General features: G+C 38.4%; 1 protein-coding gene across 8 annotated transcripts in view; it reads left to right on the top strand.

Annotated features, from left to right (window-relative positions):
- The window catches only part of L3MBTL3 (L3MBTL histone methyl-lysine binding protein 3), a 123,372-nt gene extending 101,995 nt beyond the window's left edge, over positions 1-21,377 (top strand). For all 8 annotated transcript variants that reach the window (XM_003827644.6, XM_003827643.6, XM_057302591.2 and 5 more), the window contains 3 exons: positions 13,400-13,569; positions 13,790-13,852; positions 19,553-21,377. In XM_003827644.6, the coding sequence (XP_003827692.1) occupies positions 13,400-13,569; positions 13,790-13,852; positions 19,553-19,696 (377 nt within the window). In that variant the 3' untranslated portion in view covers positions 19,697-21,377. The remainder of the gene's footprint in view (positions 1-13,399; positions 13,570-13,789; positions 13,853-19,552) is intronic.

The following is a 21,377-nucleotide window of genomic DNA, read 5'->3' on the forward strand; positions in this document are numbered from 1 at the left end:
TAATAATTCTCATATTACTAATGTGTATTACTGCTAATATGAAACAATCAAAGCCTTAACTGGAATACAACAGTCTCTTTTATGTTAAAAATGAATTTTATTTTTTATTTTTATTGTTTTATTTTAGGTTCAGGGATACATGTGAAGGTTTGTTACGTAGGTAAACTCGTGTCATGAGGGTTTGTTATACAGATTATTTCATCACCCACGAATTAAGCCCAGTACCTGATAGTTACCTTTTCTGATCATCTGCCTCCTCCTGGCCTCCCCTGGCAAGTAGACTCCAGTGTCTGTCCTTTCCTTCTTCGTGTTTGTAGGTTCTCATCATTTAGCTCCCATGTATAAGTGAGAACATGTGGTACTTTTTTTTCTGTTCCTGCATTAGTTTGCTGAGAGTAATAGCCTCCAGCTCCATCCATGTTCCCGCAGAAGACATGATCTCGTTCTTTTTTATGGCTGCAAAAGATGAACTTTAAGTTTGGTTAACTAATAAGTTTGGTTAACTTATTCTTTTTTGCAGGCAGCAAAAGTTTATTGTTTAGTATCAATATAGTATGTAATTTTTTATATGGATTCATTTATGGTCTGTATTAACAGTCTCACATATTGGTACAGTATTGTACATAAAGTTTGGTAAGACATTCTCTTAGGACCTTGTCACACATTTTCTTTAGTATTGTTGATATCATTTGCTTCCTGTGTTTAAAACTCAATTCAGAATGTGTTTTGACATCCAGATAGAATATTGTCTTAATCTAATATCACAAAATGAAAAAAAAAATTCCTTAAACAATGTTTTAAGTTGTATTGGAGGAAATAATTTGTCCTGCATCTTTGTTAAAAATATATTGCTTTGGGAGGCCAAGGCAGGCGGATCACCTGAGGTCAGGAGTTTGAGACCAGCCTGGCCAACACGGTGAAACCCCATCTCTACTAAAAATACAAAAATTAGTCAGGTGTGGTGGCACATGCCTGTAGTCCCAGCTACTCGGGAGGCTGAGGCAGGAGAATCAATTGAACCTCGGAGGCAGAGGTTGCAGTGAACCAAGATCACACCATTGCACTCTAGTCTGAGCTACAGAGCGAGTGGTTTAATTAAGCAATGAAGTTGTAATAACTGTTAGTCATAGTATAGATGGTATTTATAAATAAAATATAACTAATTATTTATTTTTTATAAGAAAATGTCAGTCTGATTATGATTTTGATTGTCCCTGGGAACTTTGCTTTTCATGTAAATAGTTTTGTTTAGATTACGATAAGATTTGAGAATGGCACCTGATGGCTGTTTGCTTGCAGTGACCTATTTCATAAGTGATGCTTTGATTTCCATATCTGATTTTCATAAAGCAACCATTTATGATTAATTTAAAAGTTATAGTCAGTGCTGTCTTCAGCACCCCTTATGGTGTTTATGTAGCACGGTGTACAAAGCCTATAAATGGTCAGAGTTGGAATCTCTGCTCTGCCACCTGCTGCTGTGTGATCTTAGACATGTCATCACATACCTCTGAGTGTTTCTGTTTCTTTATCTGTCTATCCAGGAGGATGATGATAGTATACCTCCCTCATAAGATTGTAATGAGGATGAAGTACAGTCACATTTGTAGCTTGCTTAGAATAGTGCCTGGCACACAGAAAGTGCTATGCAAGTATTCGATTATTTAAAATGTTTCTGATTATGGAAAAAGGCAGAAAAATATTTAATATATGAAGGTTTTGTTATCAGGGCTATTTTGAATTCTTAGACAAAAGCTTTGGCCTTTCTTTGTGAATGGTGGTTTATAAGAGGAGGTAAGAGCATGGCCTTCATTCAGGTCTCAGCTCTACTACTTCCTAGCTGTGCGGCTGGCTCTGGGCAAAGTACCTAACCTGTTTGTGCCTCAGTTTCGTCTTGTGTAAAATGGATGTAGTAATGGTATCTATATCATTGGATTATTGTGAGGATTAAATGCATCAGTGGCTGGAGTATTCACTCTTATTAATAGTAGTAGTATTGTGGAATAAGTGTCTATTGTATGGAATTACCTGATCATTAAAAGTTCAGATAGATTGATAATAAAATCTTCTAGGCTTTAAACTTGTTGAGGGAGTAATAATTTGATAACATATTTAGTTTCTCAGCGATCTTTTTAACTCAGTGTTTATTTAACTTTCCATTTTATTTGCTGGGCCAATTTTCATAATTTCTTTCTGAAAATTGTTTGCATAATGGAGAATTTCCAGTTTATTAACATATACTATGCATGGTATTCTCTTCTTTTTTTGGTAGTTTTATGTCTTTCTAATTTTTTTCTTTCTGTTTTTCTTGATTTGAATTGCCTAAGTTTTTGTTTTATTATTCCTTTCAAGGAACCATTGCTAGGAGTCATATATAATTCTTAATTTTGTAATTTTTCAAGTCATTTATTTTTATTGTTTTTTACCTGTAAAACCTGTAGTTCAATGTGCATGTTTTGCTTATTGTCTTACTTTTCGTTAGTGAAAGAGAGCTTCATAAAATAAGTTGTTTTGAGAATTATTGCACATATTTTTATAGGTGAGATTGGCCTATAATGTTCTCCTTTACTATCTCATCCAGCTTTAGCCTCCTAAAATCAATGTAATTTTTCTTCTTTTTCATGTTTCTGAAACATTTTGAATAAAATTGTAACATAAAATTTATCTATAGTGAAAATATGTTACGATTCTAGGCTTTAACATCTTTCTTAGCCTTAGATTTCTTTTATCTTTTCAAAATGGTTTTTCAAGAACCATTTTGTATGAAAGAGATTTGGATAGCACTTTGTCCGGTACTGGATAGCACCATCCAGTAGTTTACTGGTTGTCTTCACCTAAAATCCAGGGAGCTTTGGTCCGAAACCAAGGCTTATAGTATCTGAAGACATTTCTCAGTGACACTGGGGACCTCTCGGAGCCTAGTCAGTGGGTTTCCTCCTGCCTCTCAGTTCTTAATAGAGCCCTGACTGAGTGCCTTATATGGGGTTCCCTGGAAACAGACCCTGAGAGTGTTTTGTGCAAAAGGTTTGTTAGTGAGTATTCTTGGGAGCAACAACAGTGAGAGAGTGAAAGAAGCAGGATTGGGCAGACGGAGAAGCTGAGCTGTGATGTAGTTATAGCAGAGGCCTTAGCCCATCCCACAAGTTGTGCAGGTGGCGGTTCGGAGTTATCCCAAATTCAGGCAAGGGAACCAGGCTTTTGTATCTCTAAATTGACCAATCCTCGGATGTTTGCTGGGAGGGGCACATGTCCTCGGGCAAGGAAGCTCCCTTTGGCTTTGGACAGTTCCGGGAGAGGGAGGCAGCTTTGAGCATCTGCATTCCACAGGGAGAATGAAGCCCTGGTTCTGAAGGGTGCAAAGAATGGCCCACCACAGATTCACTATATTCAGCCAGATGTTTAGTCTGTTTTTCTTTGAGGGAAAATCAGACAAAACAAAAGAAACAAACCAAAATATCCCTTTATGTGAGATTAGGCCACCTAAATTCAGTCTACTCTCTTGGTTTTGAAAATGAACCTGGCTCTTAAATTCTGTCTTGTTTTGTGATGTTTTGCCTGGGAAGTCATGAGCCTTTTTGATTTTTTGATTCAGTCTTCTTTAGATCCAGAAAGCTTCCTTAAGTTATAGTTTTGATTATTATTAATACTTCTGCTTCATTTGTATCTTTCTTGAAGGTAATACCTATTCTTCTTGGGCTAGACCCAAGGAATGATATCAAAAATACTTAACAGGGGCCGGGTGCGGTGGCTCCCGCCTATAATCCCAACACTTTGGGAGGCCGAGGCGGGTGGATCACCTGAGGTCAGGAGTTTGAGACCAGCCTGACCAACATGGAGAAACCCAGTCTTTACTAAAAATACAAAATTAGCCAGGCATGGTGGCTCATGACTGTAATCCCAGCTACTCGGGAGGCTGAGGCAGGAGAATCACTTGAACCTGGGAGGCGGAGGTTGCAGTGAGCTGAGATCGCGCCATTGCACTCCAGCCTGGGCAACAAGAGTGAAACTCCATCTCAAAAAAAGAATAAAATAAAATACTTAACAGCTCATTTGGTAACCAACATGGCACAGGACAGTTAAACAGTCGTCTTAGTACTGGAGCAGGGTCCTGGAGGCTCCGTGCTGTAACAGAAGTTATGCTTAGATGCTGGATCTTGGGGAAGTCCCACAAGGGACTGACTACATGGTGGGGAGTAACTATTGCCAACCAATATGGAAGTATTTTAATATTTTAACAACTTTGGCATTTTGTGATGTTGTCAACGTGTTTTTCAAGTTGAAATAGCTCACTCAGTCTCTCGTTCTGTCGAGTATGCTATTTACTGCCTTTAACATGAATTTTAACAGCAATGTCTCTTATTTTCCTGTGATTTCCTACATTGGCTTGTTCTCTTTTCATAGCCTATTTTTGTTTTATAGAGTTTATTTCCCCTTGTGCATTGCTAACGTCATGAAACTCTTCTGTCTATAACTCAGTGCTCTTCTTCTGATGTTTTCTAGAACTTTTTATCAGAGGCCCCATGGTAATTGTTTTCTGTTTGATCATTTTTGCATCCCGAGAAGTTTTCCCAAGGTCTCTTGTGAAGAACACTAAATGCTTAATGTTCCCGTTTGAGTCCTGGCACAATTCCTCTTTCAAACCCAAGGCTGAAGGTCAGACAGATGTGCTCCATTCCGGAGCCCTCTAGTGAACCTACAGGTGCCCACCAGTGTTCATTCTCATTTCCACTCCTCCAGTGGCAGAAGTAGCCCTTTCAAACCTAGCCTGGCTGGGGTGGCCTGGGGGTGGGAGAGAATGCCCCTTGCAGTGTGGGTAGCATTTATTCTAGAGGAGACTTGAGAAACCACCCCAAGTTGCTTTACAATGTCAAGAGGATTTAAGACTCCATAGGTCCATGAGGCCTGTTTTGAGTCTAGGAGCAAATTGATTTAAAAGACACGCACGCACACACACACCCCCCTCTTAAAAAAGGATATTTCCCTCCCCCCACCCATTTCTTCTGTTAATTGTGTTTAGTAGAGTATGTGTAATTATGAGCTTTTGGGGATGATTCCTGCTATGCTACTGAATTTGATCTTTGGGGACTTTAACTCAATACTTCCCTCCCTCGCTCCCTCCCTCCTTACCTCTTTCCCTCCCTCCCTCCCTCTCTTTTTTTGCTTCTGTCTTCTCTACCTGAATAAGTAGCTCATTCCTACCTTTATGGAAGTCCCATTAGTAAAGAATTGAATAGTTTGACCTTCAAATTTAAATTGTTGTATTCCTGGGAAAGGTATGGTTTTGTTTTCCCTTCTGCAGCCACTCTCTCTCCTGGGTGGCTCATGTGTGGAGAGAACTGAATTCTACTTTATAACATGCCAGATTCTCACCTAAAAAGACAGGCTTGCTTTTTGCTTCCATAGCCATTGGTTTATTTTGATTATTAACCTTGAAGTGATCCTCAGTTATCTTTCATGCCTGAGTTAAGTGTCTTGGAAGTTAATTTTATCTATATTCCTTCATGCTGTGAATTCACTTATTTTACCCAAACACTTTTATTGTTCATCATTTTATATTTGGTCACCAGTTAGTAACTCTTACTTTGAAAAATATTAACAGATGTATCCCATTTCTTATGGTTTTATTTTTTCCTTTCATATTAAAAGCATATTTTATAGATTCGTGAAATGTTAGCCTAAGAGGGTTATTGACTTATTTCTGTTTTTACTATTTCATGCCCAATATACTCCCAGTTATATGCGTTTCTTTCAACAGAGAAATACTATCTCCCATTTGCCAAATGCTTACTATATGCCAGATGCTGGGATAAGCATTTTAGAAATATCATGTCATCCTTACTACAATACTGTTAATTTGATTTAGCCAGGAATATATAGAGCTGGTCAGTGGCAGAGTGTGGCTTTGAATCCAGGTTTATCAGACTCAAAAACTGAACCTGTTGACCACAACCCTGTATTTGGTATTAGGAGGCAGGCAATCGAGGATCACTTCCTGGTGCTGCTGCTACCTCACAGTGTGGCTTTGAGCCATCAGGGCTGGGCCTCCGTTTCCTCACCTTAGGGATAGCTCCCTCAAAGCATTGTTTTGAAACTAAACTGAGACAAGGCATTTGAAGATTCTGGTTTCACTTTTGAAACTGGCCTAAAGGAACAGGAATGAGTCAGAACAAGTGGTAAGCAGTAGCTCGTGCTGCAGCTTGTGGACTTAGCATTGTTCAGGCTTGGAGAAGCAGGGAGCAGATTGGGATCTGAGTTTGCAAGCGGCAAGGAGCATAATGTGTACCTCCTTTTGTCTGGCACTTGCCCTCCTGGGTCAGCCTACCACATGATGGTTCTGTTGGGCCCTGATGGGAACAGTCTGGTAGGAAGCAGGTTCTTACCCTCCATGGTATTAGAGATGTCTCTTTCCACCAAAAGACCTCATATTTGGTTTAGGTAGTGTTTCCTATATTGAAGATTTATTGTCTTGTTTCTCCTGAAACACCAGAGGATGTTTATTTCAGGATCATCTTTATTTGAAAAGTCTTTTTACAAAGGTATTTTCTCTGCATCACTTTCTTCTACCCTAAGCCAAATCAGGAATTTTAATACCTGTACTCAACCAGAAATGAGAGGCATGTGAGCAGATTTGATTTGAACATTTCTACTTTGGATAATGACATTATTATTTATTAAACTTCATTTCAAAAAAGTGTAGGGACAGAGGGTAAGCTTCCCCTCTGCCTTCTCTGAAGGTTCACTGAGATGACTGACAATAGATTAATAGGAGAAAGAGGCATACAGAATATATTAATGTGCATAAATGTGGGAGTCCTGCAAATATGAGACTCAAGTCCAATGGTTGAAGCTTGTGACCCCTTTTCATAGAGGAAAGGAGAATGGGGGTGGGATTGGTATAGGTAGTTGTGAGGGGTAGTAAATAATTTTCAAGAGAAATGAATGAGCCCAAAGAACAATGGCCTGGGACAAAATTTCTCTGAGTTCTGTGGGAGGTTGCAGGCAGGTGAGGAGCAGAACTTCACTGTGAACAAATGTTGGTCTTACTATGTAGGTAATGTCTCTTGGGTAATCTCTTGGAGCTGCCCTGAGAAGAATAGATGAAAAGTCTCTCTGAGCATGGTGATGACTTTTAGTGGTTAAATCTTTCTTGGCTATTTGATGAGACTTCTAAGTTGGCAATAGCATTTCTTTTGGAAAGAAGTTTTCTTAGTCAGATAAGGAAATTCTAGAGAATTTCTCTCTGCACGTGGGAAAGAAGGGATCAGAGAGACCAGGACATGGGGGAAGGTCAAAGGGAGACCTTGCTTCTGAGGCTTACTTCTGAGGTCTTTCAGTTTCCTTTAATTCAGAGCATTTAGCATGCCAAAGCGCCACATTTTGGGTCATTGTCCTCTGTAGCCTAACAAAAGTCTGCAAGTATATGCTGTATTTATATAGCCTTCGAGTTTCTGATACAGTACAGTGCTGAATAAATAATTGCTGAATGAAGAACTTTCATATGGTAAACAATAGAGGCAGGCCTTTATCACTAAGAATCAACATTTAAAAAACATCCCTTGTTTGCTGCTTTTTTAGAGGGATGAAATAATGAAGTCAAAGATCCACAAACTTATTTTTCTTACTATTACTCCCATCTATCATTTTCTTCTGATATTAACGAGACCCACCGATTGATGTTGTTTTAATGATATAGTTCCACAAGTGCATTAAATTGCTTTCCAAGTCACCAAAGTGAGACTTCCATTTTTTTGTTATTTTTTAGTAACATTAAGTAGTTTATTTAATACCTGGTGCTAGTTTATATAACTTTTATTATCCAAATAATGCATGTTTATTATAAAACAATTAGCAAATACAGGGAAGCAAAATGGAGAAAATCAAAATTACATGTAATTTTATACCATTTTCTGAATGTGGGGACCTACTTTTTTAGACTGTTTCTATCTAAAGTGTACAAAATACTTTGTAACCTGCAGTTTGCGTAAGTATTTATACTTCTTGCAACATAATGTTAAATATTCTCTCTGTGGATGGATGTAGCATCACTTAACAAACCAATCCCCTACTGTTGGGTTATCTAGGCTAGTTATTTTGTATTTCTGACTGTTATAAATGTTTTTGCAGTAAACTTTAGTAGTGATTAGGGTTAGTGGTGTGTGTGTGTGTGTGTGTGTGTAATATAAAACGCATAAAATGGCTTATGTAAGGTAAAAGAGGCTTATTTCTCTTCCACATAAAGGAAGTACAGAGCTTGGTCCAGGATTTAAATGGTACTTAACAGTGTCAGGAAATCAGATTCCATTTATCTTGCTGCTCTGCCTTGCAGAGCACGTATTCCCAACACCATATCATGGTTAGAGGTGGTTGCTGGAAGGCTAGCCATTAAAGTACTATTCTACCCAGCAGGAAGGAGGGACATATTGGGGGAGTGGTGGTGGGTGTGCTCTCAGCCTTTAAGAGCACTTCCAAGTCCAATTAGCAGAACTCACAGGATGTTGTAGATTCCACTTCTGCTTATGTCCGTTAGTCATATGGCCACTTTTAGCTGAAAAGGAAGCTGGGAAATGTAGTCTTTATCTGAGTACAGTTACATATGTACCAGAGACCCTCCACTGTAACTGACTTTGAGATGATTGTTAGCGTTCGTGCTTCATTATTTTCTTAAGATGAACTTCTAAACTTGGAATTGTGGAGTCAGTGGATGATAACTCAGAAGGAATCTTTTCCAGGTGAGAGAAAAGACTTTTGCCCAAAGCTGCTCCTTGGAGTGTTTTGTGGTTTCTTTAGCATACCAGTGCATGATGAAGATAAGAATGGGAGACATTCTTTTATCTCGCTGGAAGGTGCCATCCATCCGATCTATCCAGAGAGCATCTGCTGACCCTGATGGAGGTGCACAGGTGCAGGGTCGGTAGAGGCACCTCTTACTGGGGCTTTGCCAGTGAATGTTTGAAATTTGAGTATAAAAGAGATCCTAACAGTACATTCCTTATACCATGCAATATCTCATGGTGTGTAGGGCCAGGGATATTGGTGGTGCTGTGTTCTAAGACTGGAAGCTACTTTTCAGCTGGTCCTGTCTGACTTGTAGGTAGATTTGGATCTTCAAATTTGGCACACAAAAATCTTTTTATCTTTTTTTCAACAAAACATTGGTCTTTATGCCTCTTATTCATGACTAGAGGTCTTTAGTGTCTGTCTCTTTCTCATACATATGTATAGGCCTCACTGAGAAAATTTTTTAAAAGAAAAGTAGTGATTATTTGATTAAACATTAGACTGAATAGATTAATTTGTTCATAAACATAATGAATATTATTATTTTTCTCTGCAGTATACTGTGTCCATTTTAATGTACTGTCACTTTTCTCTTAATTCTTATCTTTCCACTGTTGAGGATGACAGCTTTGGTTCTACAAATAAAATTTATCAGATTGTTGAATCAAGAATCAGGAAGGATGACCATTCCTTCCATATGGTAATTTTAGTTATTCACAGTCAGCCTAAAATATTTTTTACTCACTGTGGAAGCACACAACCCGAAACCAAGTGGGGCAAGTGAGAAAAGAGTTTGATCACATACCTTTTGTCAATTTTCATCACAGAAAACTTCAGAAATAGAGAAAACTTCTTAAAAATTTTCTTTTCCATGCATGTCAATGGTTTGAGAGGAGAGTGGCATGAAATAGGGTCCCAGGCAAAGGGAGGTGGCTGAAATGTCTTTAGAACACGAGGCTCTGTTTCCCGAGGCATATTGTGCACATTTAAACCTACCCTTCCTTACTCTTGGCACTGAACCACCTACTGGAGCCGGAGTCTATTTGCATTTATTTTAGCCTATGTCATAACATGTTAAAACAAAAACCTGGAGTCACTTTTCTTTGCAATTCAAGGAATGCAGTACAAATTTGCTCAAATGAAGCTGCTTTCTTTATTCCTTTTGGATTAAAATCATAGGAGGTGGCATGCTGTGTGGCAGATAACATCAGTTAGCGAAGAAGACTCAGCAAAAGGAAGGAAAGTCTTAATGCGAAGGAGGCAGAGTTGGTACTAGGATTGGAAGAGTATGTATATCTAGGCCTATTTATCGTATCAGGCTTAAAGACATGCAGAGGCAACCACAGACATAAGGGCTTTGGTGTTTTTAGTCATTTCCTTAGAATGGGTTAGTTATTTTTCTAAGGAACAATGTGCGGAACATTAGAAATGAATTGTGACTAATACAGCTTTTAGCAGAAAATAAAATGGAAGAGTAGGTCTGCAGTGATAGAATGAACAGTGCTGAGTGTTAATAGAACATAAACAGTAATAGGATAAAGACTATGGCTTTGGAAAAGACTAATTATATGGCATGCACTCAGGATACAAATTATAAAGTCAGCCCTATTGTTTTACTGTAGTGTAGAATTGGAAATCTTACCATTTCATATAAAGCTGTCTTATAAAATATGTACAAATATTGTATTTCAAATAATAGCTAAGCTCTTTAGAATACCTGAGATTAAAAAGATGTTTTTAAGTTACTCCGTATTTTGCAACACAAAAATTCCTTAAATCTGGGCAATTCAAAAAGAAAAAGAGAATAAAAACAAACTGTTTCTGGTTTATGTATTTGGTTCATAATAGATATTCAATAAAATGGGATGAGGACCTGCACCTTTGAGGTTGATTGGATGAAATGTGGAAAGAGGGATAATGATGGCTTTTTAAAACATATTTGAAGATTTGAAATGTTTCATGTGGAGCAGACACTAGAATTTTTCTGTATAAGCTCAATGAGGTAGTACCAGAACCAGTGGGTGTCAACTCCAATAAAAGAGATTTTTGACTCAGCATAGTGACTTTCTAGCATTCAGAGCAATTCAAATTTTGGATTAGGCTAGTTTAAGAATAAACTTATTAGAAAACTGTAACAGAACAATAAGAAATAAATTTTTAAAAAATTTACCACTTATAACAGCCTCAGGAAACATCTGATACATAGGAATAAATTTAACAAAAGATGTGCAAGATGTCTACCTGAAAATGACAAAATATTAATGAGAGATATTAAAGAAGAGCCAAAGAAATTGAGGGATTTAGCTTCTTCATGGATTGGAAGACTCAATATTGTAAAGAAGTCATTTCTTAACCAAATTTATCTATTGGAAATTTGTCTAGTAGAAATAAGCCCTTTACAAAAGAGCCTATGTGGAAAATAAACATAGGGAAAGATTATCATTAATCATGGAATGTATTTGTAACCATAATGTGATACCACTATACACCCACTAAACAGTTAAAAAGAAAAAGATAGACAATACCAAGCATTGGTGTGGAGGTGAAGCAATTGGAACTGTCATATGCTGTTGGTAGGTATTCTGCAGTTGTTTTGGAAAGCTGACAGGATTTACCAAAGCTTAATGTACACACATGCTGCGACCTCAAAGTTTCACTCTTTGGTATATGTGTAATGGAAACACATACATACATTCAAGAAATTGTTACCAGGAAAGGGTCCCAATCCAGACCCCAGGAGAGGATTCTTGGGTCTCGTGCAAGAAAGAATTTGGGGCAAGTCCAGAGAGTGAAGTGAGGATGCAAAAGTGTATTAGGAAAGGAAAGGAATAAAGAATGACTACTCCAAATGGTTGCCCACTTTTGTGGTTATTTCTTGATGATATGCTAAACAGGGGGTGGATTATTTGTGCCTCCCCTTTTTAGACTGTATAGGGTAACTTCCTGATGTTGACATGACAATTGTAAACTGTCCTGGCGCTGGTGAGAGTGTAGCAGTGAGGACGACCAGAGGTCACTTGGTTTTGGTGGGTTTTGTCTGGCTTCTTTACTGCAGTCTGTTTTATCAGCAAGGTCTTTATGACCTGTATCTTGTCCACATCTCCTAGCTCATCCTGTGACTTAGAATGCCTTAACCATCTGGGAATGCAGTTGTCTCAGACCCAGTAGGTATCAGCCTCATTTTACCCAGCTCCTGCTCAAGATGGAGTTGCTCTGGTTCAAACGCCTCTGACAAAATAATCTGTACAAGAATGTTTGTAATAGCACCAAATTAAAAACAACTCAGATGCTCATTGTTCATGATCTCCAAATAAATTATAGAGTATTCACAACCACAAAAACCATACAAGAAAGAGAAGGTAACTTCTACTACTCACAACAATGTGGATGAATCTCAGAAACATGCTGTTTAGAGAAAGAAGCCAGATACCCAAGTTTCCATTTTAAATACAATTCAAAAAAGGGTAAATGAATCTATGGTGTTAGTAGTCAAGGAAGTGGTCACCCTTGACAGATGAGGTGTGATTGGAAGGGTGTGCTGGCCACGTTTTGTTTTCAGTCAGGGTGTTGGTTACATGGGTGTGTTCACTTTGTGAAAATTCAGTGAACTTTACACTTAGTGATTTCTGTGTCTTTCTATAGATCTTAGAGATATAAAAGCAAGGCTTTGTGATAGAATTGAGGTGTCCTTGTAACTGAGCTGGTGTGTGAGCGGAGAGGAAATGTAGGGGAGGTGCCTTTCTTCTGAGGTGCTTTGAATACAGAGTTTTCAGAAAAGGTTTCTGTTCTAAAGGACCATAAGGAGATGACGATTGACAGCTCTAAGTCAAGCGTCCAGAGGACAAAAATCCTTTGCTAGAGAATGGCTGTTTTAGGAAAGCAGCCATAAAACTAGCTTTGGGTTCAGAAGCTCTAACATAAATAGAATATTCAGTAGGGTTTTTTTTTTCTTTCAAGAGATGGGACCTTGTCTTGTTGCCCAGGCTACAGTAAGAATATTTAGTAGTTTTAATTTTGATCTGAACAAGTAAAATATTACAAAAGCATTTGCATTTCTGCTGTTTTATTTTTATTGCAATAATTTCATGTCCCTGTCAAAAAATTGAATTGGCTATTTAAAAAATCAGTATGATTAGTAAATAAGAAGTTAAAAAACCAAACCAAGCCCTGAGACAAAAGGAGAGAGAAAGTACGCCAACTGTGAATACATGGTAAGCACAGGTGTTAGACGTGAGATGCAACTTGGCTGTTACCTTTACAACATCCAAAGCAGAAAGGGGAGCAAATAAACAACTTCCTAGAATAAGACTAACTTTCCTTCCCATTAAAACTTTGAGGCACGTTTCTTATCTGAAGCATTAAAGAGACAACGTTGAACAACATAATGAAGCATATCTTTAGTAATGAGTGCTGTAGCAAATGATATCAGTTGAATTTACAGGTTGTTTTTTATAGTGACCTTCAGTAAAGACAAAGAAGAGCCTATTCAATAGTATAATGCTGAAAGGAACCAATGCTTTAACCACTCCCACCCCCAGTCTCATTATCTGGGAGATGCACAGCATTTGGGGCTTTCTTGCTGCTTTCAGAGAGTGATTTCCCATTTGTTTTCATTGACCAGGTGCCCGGGAAGAACCCACCGTCCAGCAGGCACAGCGTCGGTCAGCTGTCTTTCTGTCCTTTAAGTCCCCAATTCCATGTCTGCCCTTGCGCTGGGAGCAGCAAAGCAAACTTCTTCCAACTGTCGCAGGAATCCCTGCCAGTAAAGTTTCCAAATGGAGCACAGACGAGGTATATTTTATTTTCTTTGCTGCCCGACACCCGATACAGGATTACTGGCTTAAGAGGTGTGGAACATTGAGCGTAGGTAGCGTTTAGTCCTTTTTTTCTGAAAGAGAAGAAATTATTGTGAGAGAAATAACTAATGCATATGGGTTAAATGTTTTGAACCTGTAGCATTTAGATTCTGACTGTGTTTTTTAACTGGGAATTTTGATATTGCTTTTGACAGGTGTCAGAATTTATACAGAGCTTACCTGGGTGTGAAGAACATGGAAAGGTATTTAAAGATGAAGTAAGTGTTCCACTAAATTGCAATATGTTACTTAATGGGATCAAAGCACTGAAATGCAGTGGATGGTGAAATGTGTGGAATTGGCAGAGTCAAAAAGAGATGGGGTGTGTTGAAATTGACAAATTGATGTATACTAACAGGCAGTATGAATCAGTTGTATAAAAATGTCTTTGTATAAGATGAGATGCATAAGAATATTTGTGAGTACCATTTTATGATACCCCACAGCAGTAACACTAGGCTCCTTATAAAAAGAAAACCCACAGAACTTAATAGCATGCATTTATATAGTTCATAGCACAGAGGAAGCCAAAGAAAGAAATAAGCAACATTTTATCTTTTTAATAAAGTGAAATTAGTTTCCATTATTTTATTTTCCAGTGTCATTCTAACACCATGATTGACTCCATTTGAGGTTTATAATAAGTAATATTAGCATTATGTCTAAAAAAATCCCTTAAGTCATATACATTCCTCAATAATGTTTATAATAAGATATTTATCACAGTCCACTTTCGGAAGATTATTTTATTAGTTGTTTTCAACTCCGTCTCCAAAACTTCAATATAAGGGGTGATTAAGAATGATATCACTTACAGTGAGCACTAGAATAAAAAAGAATCTGGTTTCTAACTTTTAATTCTGTAAGCGTACAGCAGGAGACCCTTTTCAGTAGAGACCTTTAAAAATAAGCCACTTGCCTGTCATCTCCTCCAAGCAAAGCAGTCAATTACCCCTCTGATTTTGGCTGTGTCTACTCCTGCCAGAAGGCAGAAAGTAGACTGAGTAATCTCAGAAGGTGCTCTCCAACATCTGCTGTCTACAGTTACACGCATACACACCTTGTTTGCCCCTATGTGTAAAGCTCAACTGTTAAGAACAGCACACTTTCCATTTCATTGCAGGAGTATAGACACAGCTAACAATCCAGCCACCAGTTGTCAGTGTTGTTATACTGTTAGGTATAATTTATGCGTTAGATGAAAGCTTGTTAAAATGCACAAGGATCTGATTTCCAACATCCTTTTTCTGATTTATGTTCTTATTGTGCAAATGTTTTATTTTCTCTCTGTTTGATCTTTAATTGGCAGTTATACCGATTTTCTTTCCCTAAGTCCTGAGTGTCTTCACTGACACTCTCAATTCATTTTCTGTTTTTTCCTTTTTTTTTTTTTTTTTAAATCGAGATGGAGTCTTGCTCTTCTCGCCTGGGCTAGAGTGCTCACTGCAACCTCTGCCTCCTGGCAGAGGCGATTCTCCTGCCTCAGCCTCCTGAGTAGCTGGGATTACAGGTGCCCGCCACCACGCTCGGCTAATTTTTTTTGTATTTTTAGTAGAGACTTGGTTTCACCGTGTTGGCCAGGCTGGTCTCGAACTCCTGACCTCAGGTGATCTGCCCACCTCGGCCTCCCAAAGTGCTGAGATTACAGACGTGAGCCACCATGCCCAGCCTGAATTCATTCTGTATCGCTGAGCAGACTTAGAGCCACACAGGGAGCTGTTGGTCTGTCTTGGAAAATGTCATGTAGTCATTACCTTTGAAAATAATAAAGTATTTTTGAAAATAAATTTATAATGCATCTCTTTTATAACTTCTGTTTTTTTATTCTGTTGATATCTAGATAATCCATATAGGTTTGCTCTATTATTCAGTTTGAGTAAGATTCAAGTTTAAATTCAAAATGAGATGCTATTTTTTGAGTAATTTTTTTTATTCATGGCAGATTGTCTTTGGAGATGTTCCTCAGTTACCAAATACGCTCAAAGCTAGATCCTTTTCTGGAGGAGTGAGATAGTTAATATTCTCTGTCGATATGTATTATTCATTCATTTACTCCTTCATTCATTCATCTTGTGCACATTTGTTAAATTCCGACCATGCGTATGTTACTTTGTGTCATGCTCTTGTGAGAAGGATGATTCGAAAATAATGAAACCTAGTCCTTGTTCTCAAGTGTCTCACAAGGTCAGTGGGTTTGGGTTTTGAGTCCTACAAGTAAACCATAGTACAAATCTAACCGAAATCTTATAAATCATCTTTAAAAGGCAAAGGACAAGTATTCAGATAGGCTGTTGTTGGAAATTATCCTTGACTTCTCTCTTACACATCATGCCACATCTCATCTGTTGAAAATCCTATTGGGTGTATCTTTGAAACATGTAAAACCCTTATCACTCTACTGCCACCACCACCCTGGTCTGCACCACCATCCTCTCCCACTTGGATTAGTGCAGTAACCTCCAAACTCATTTTCCTGCTTCTGTTTTTGCTCCTCTACAGTCTATTCCCAGCACAGCCAAGGTTACCCTGCTGAAACATAAGTCAAACCATGTCACTCCTCTGTTCAGGTCCTTCCAATAGCTTCATCTCTCAATCAGAGTAAAAGCAGAAGTCCTTACAAGGGCCTGCAGTCTGACACCTCATTACCTCTCTTGCCCCCTGGCTCTTTGTTTACACTGCCCCTCACGAGTCTACGTGCTGGCCTCCTTGCTCTTCCTCTGATTGTCCAGGCTTGCTCCCGCTCCTCCTTCTGCACAGAACACTCTTCCTCCAGATGTTCATGTGGCTCACTTCTTCTGCTCAGATGCCAGCTTGCCAATTAGTCCTGCCCTGACTTTCCTACTTGAAATTGCCTCTTGTCACCACACATGCATCCCTGCTCCTGCTGCCCATTCATCTTCCTAGTCAGCTCTGTTTAATCATAGCACAAATCACCTTTTTTTTTTGAGACAGAGCCTCACTCTGTCACCCAGGCTGGAGTGTAGTGGCACAATCTTAGCTCACTGCAACCTCTGCCTCCCAGGTTCAAGCTATTCTCATGCCTCAGCCTCCCAAGTAGCTGGGACTGCAGGTGCGTGCCACCACACCCGGCTAATTTTTGTATTTTTAGTAGAGATGTGGTTTCACCATGTTGGCCACACTGGTCTTGAACTCCTGACCTCAAGTGATCCACTGACTTCAGCCTCCCAAAGTGCTGCAATTACACTCATGAGCCACTGCTCCTGGCCAACATGAGTCACTTTCTAACTTACTAATTAATTGGCTTACTTAGTATGTTTATTGGCTTATGGTCTGTCTACCACTTCTAGAATGTAAACTCCACAAAAAGTTTTTTGCTTGCTTGGTTTTATTTGTTTTATTCCCTGCTATATGTCTAGGCCCAAGAAGAGTGTTTGGAATATAATAGACATTCAGTATATTTTTGTTGGGTGAATACATTCATGCCTTTACACTCTGAGAAAGACTCACTCAGACAGAGCATGTCACTGTGGTTTCGAGTTAAGGCATTGGAAAAGAACAAATAGTGAACAGTGGAAAGGGCAGTGAAATGGAAGGCCAGAGCTCCTGAATTCCAAATCCCTCTCCCTTGTTTTAGGCCATTAGCAAGACACCTAATGTCTGGAATAATGGCATTGTATATGCATTGCAGAAGCTAACCAAAAAAAAAGTAAGCCTTGTAATACATTGCAGTGGTCACTGTTGTTCTTAGGATGTACTTTCCTGAATTAAGTTTACTTCCTTCCAATCAAGACTTGTTCGTATGGCCACATGTCAGAGCAACCTGTATGTAATAAAGAGTTTGGAAGTAGCCTCAAGATTTTTTTTCTTTCTAGTGTATGTAACCTTATAAATAACAACCTACCAAAATGTATCCTTACTGTCCCACTTTTAACTTCAAATCCCAGCCACTAAGTTCTCTGAATGTTTTTTTTTTCCATCAGTTACCTGTTGTGTTATACTCTTACATAGTTTCAGAAGGAGACTTGCTGTCTGCGCCAGGCCTTCAGTAGGGCCAAGGTTATAATAAACCAGTCAGCCTTTGTAGTGGGCTCCTTGGGAATGTCAGTTGACATTTTCATTAATGACTTAGAAGACTTCTATAAGGCTGTCCATTGTACTAAGGTCTGCCTTGGTTGAGCGAAGTGTTAATAGATCTGCCTTTCTTCCTGACCTTGCTTTATCAGAGGACTATCATAGCACAAGCAAATGAGAACAGACCAAATGTTTCCCAAAAACAGGAGAACATTTCTCATACCTGCCGCTTAACGGTGCTACACTTGGAGATTAACACTGGAACGTCTTTCCTTCTAGTTTACAACAGCAGGATGTCTTTTTACTGAAATTAGCACACTTTTCCCACATAATTGTTACTTGAAGAAGTTGGGTAAGATGACTCCAGTTCTTACTGATGAAGCATTTAGGCAGTCTATATTTACAAGTCTTTCATTTTTAAAGGAGAGAGGAAAATCTTAAGAAGTAGCAATTTAATTATATCAGCCTTGTTTAGAGAACTGTTTGCAGAATTTAGAGTTGTCTTAGTTTGCTAGGGCCACCATAACAATGCCAGCCACAAACTGGTGGCTTAAATGGCAGAAATGCATCATCTCACAGTTCTAGAAGCTGAGAATCTGAAGAAGGCTAGAAGTCAGGGAGTTGGCAGGGTTGCTTCCTCCCGAGGGCTGTGAGGAAAGAATCTGTCCTGGGCCTCTCTCCTTGACTTGTAGATGTGACTTGTAGATGGTGGTCTCTCTTTGGGTCTTTACGTTGCCTTCCCTCTATATGTGTCTCTTTCTCCAGATGTCTCCTTTTTATGAGGATACCAGTCATAATTGGATTAGGCACCCACCCTACTCCAGTGTGACCTCATCTTAACCAGTTACCTCTTCACTGACCCTATTTCCAAATAAAAGTCACATTCTGAGGTACTGGGGGTCAGGACATCAATATACGAATTTTTGTGACAGGGACACCATTCAACCCATAACCGAGTGCGTTGCTGTCAAGGTTTCTGATGTTCTAAGGCAGAGAACAAAAGTGTGTTTTACTTTTTGTACAAGGTGGGAAAACTGAAAGGGAAACTTTTTTTTTTTAAGGTGATAAAAGAGCTGAAAGTCATAATGAAAGACTGTTTCTTTGCTCTGCCCAGTAAGCCAGACATCATTTTCATAGTATTTTATCTTTTAACCTAAAAGATGTGTTGTATCTTTGAACTTCTAGAGAATAGTAGCCTATTTTTCAGAAGCATAGACTTTTGTCTTAGAAGATGTCCAGAGAGAGGAAGGGTCTTTCTCGTAGTTACCCTACCTGAGTATTAGAAGAACCACCTTAAAGTCAGTGACTCGTAACACCAGCCTCACATTCACTGTTTGATTGCCCCGTTAGTAAATGCTTTTCTTCTGTGTGTAAAGACTAACTGTGGCCACACTAGAGATAAGTGTTATCTTTCTGATTTTCTTTTCTTCATGGTGGAAGGCTAATTCTGGGGAAAAAAATGTTGCATGTAGCTGATATGTTTGCCTGAATTATTTTATGTCCACAAACATTCATGTACCTGTTATCTCTTCTAATTTTAAAACCTGCCATGATAAAAACTAGACTTTGGGCATCCTGGATTTTTCCATATTCTTCTTAACTCTACAACTAATTCAGAGTAATCACAGGAAGATATGGGCACCTTCTGTTTTCCTTTGGCTGGTTTTTCAGGTGAATTAGTTTACTTTCTTCCCAGTCCACTTTGGGATGTGTCATTGTGGATAAGAAAGGTCCATATATCAAGAAATGTCATTGCACACATGAACTTCTCTGTGTGCTTTTTTAGCATTGCTATGTAGAAGACAGCTGGTAATTTAACCTTGAATATTTTCTACAACACTGCATCTTGTTAATCCACATTCTGTTGTTTTTTTCCCCCATTTTAGCAAATTGATGGAGAAGCATTTCTACTTATGACTCAAACAGACATTGTTAAAATTATGAGCATTAAACTGGGCCCTGCTCTCAAAATTTTCAATTCCATCCTGATGTTCAAAGCTGCAGAGAAGAATTCTCACAATGAACTTTGAAGATGGTGAATTCTGAATACCATCAGCATTCTGCTTTAAAGCTCATGTTTTATTCAAAGCACAAGGACGGTTATAACTCCTAAGTGAGAAGTCTCCAAAACTCAAAAGAGCAACACTATCGGATTATTTATATTACTCAAGAGACAATATATATGAATTCTTATGAAAGTGCTTGAGCTTTTAACCAGGTACTGTCTAACAACAGTCATCTTTTGGTTCTGTTCACTGAGCTAAATTTATCTTTGTAAATCTTTTTGAGTCTGGGGGGTGGGGGGAAGGGGGACTTCATTAATTATTTATGGTAATGGGGGGGCAGAGTAAGAACTTTTGGCATTTTGTAAACATTGTTGAATTCTCTTTCATGTACACTGTTTCTTTTTCAATACTTTCAGAAACCTTTTTATATAATCAAATTTCAATTTAAACCAAATTAGTCAAAACCTGGCTAAGTTTAGCCAGTAGGACTGTTATCTGTATTGTTAATTTTGTGCCATATTTTGAATTGCAACATTATGCTAAGTATAACTTTGCAAGTCATGATATTGCCTAACTGCTTGTCGTAATTGTCAGGGCTGAATAGTTGTAAGAATGACTTTTCTTTGAATCAGTATTTTTCCTTTTGCACGCATTATGAAATGTTAAACAAATTACTTTTCACCAGCATCTTTACTATAATTACCAAAAACATGTATATAAAAGAATGGAATTGAAAAATAAAATATATAAACATAAATAAATTAGGTAGTGTATTTTGAGTGGCATCAGTCTCACTCATCTTGGTGCCCCGGTGTTTACAAGAGCCAGATGGTGTCAGAGGAGTACGCAGTTGTATGCAGTTATGGTTGGGGGGAATGTTTGTGAGGGTCTTGAACTATTTATGAGATGATCTTGAGCTTCTAATTGTCATTGATGAAATTGTGGTGGTTTACAGAGACTAAGAGCTCATTCTGTCAACAGAAACACTAATCTGTACAGAGCGCTGTCTCAGGTCATGCATTGTCCTCCAAACCCAAAGGTTTTTTTCAGGGTTGGCTAAAGAGCGAGTGTCGTGATTTTGCTGAAAAGACAAGGTGTGAAGGAGCAACTTCAGTTGACACAAAATTTGAAATGCTCACAGATCAGGGAGGTGATTTCCCAAAGTAATTGCCCAAGAACCTCCGTTTTGGAAGGATTCCTTTTTCTGTAGAATACTTTGCCTCGATATATAAGCATACAGATGCACTTTAAATGAAAACCCTTGATTATAAATTGATAGCTGGTAGTGTTTCTTTTGCAAGAATGCATTTCTAAGGCAAAAGGTAAATTATTTTGTCCGTCTATTGATGTACTTTCTGATTCCAGGATTGGATATTTATTCAAGGACTATTTTAAAAATAGAAAGTAAGTTTGTAGCATGCTGTCTGAATTCTGGGGTAAGTTCCACCTCTTCTTTAGTTGCTTTCGTTTTTTATGATGTAGGACTTCCTTTGATATCCCTGTTGGAAGTCCATTAGCAGTCCTTTGCATTTGTCAATTCAAGGTAAAACAGGGTCAGTGACATCTGCAGTGTCCCAGTCATTTATTTGCATGAATCTGCTTAAATAAGTTTTTTGTTGCTGTTTTTTCTTTTTTATGTTCAGAATTTGTACATTCAAGTTGTACTTGTTATATCTGATATGAATGAAATAAAATCTTAATTACA

Source organism: Pan paniscus, chromosome 5 (genome assembly GCF_029289425.2).
Source record: "Pan paniscus chromosome 5, NHGRI_mPanPan1-v2.0_pri, whole genome shotgun sequence".
NCBI classification, from domain to species: domain Eukaryota; kingdom Metazoa; phylum Chordata; class Mammalia; order Primates; family Hominidae; genus Pan; species Pan paniscus.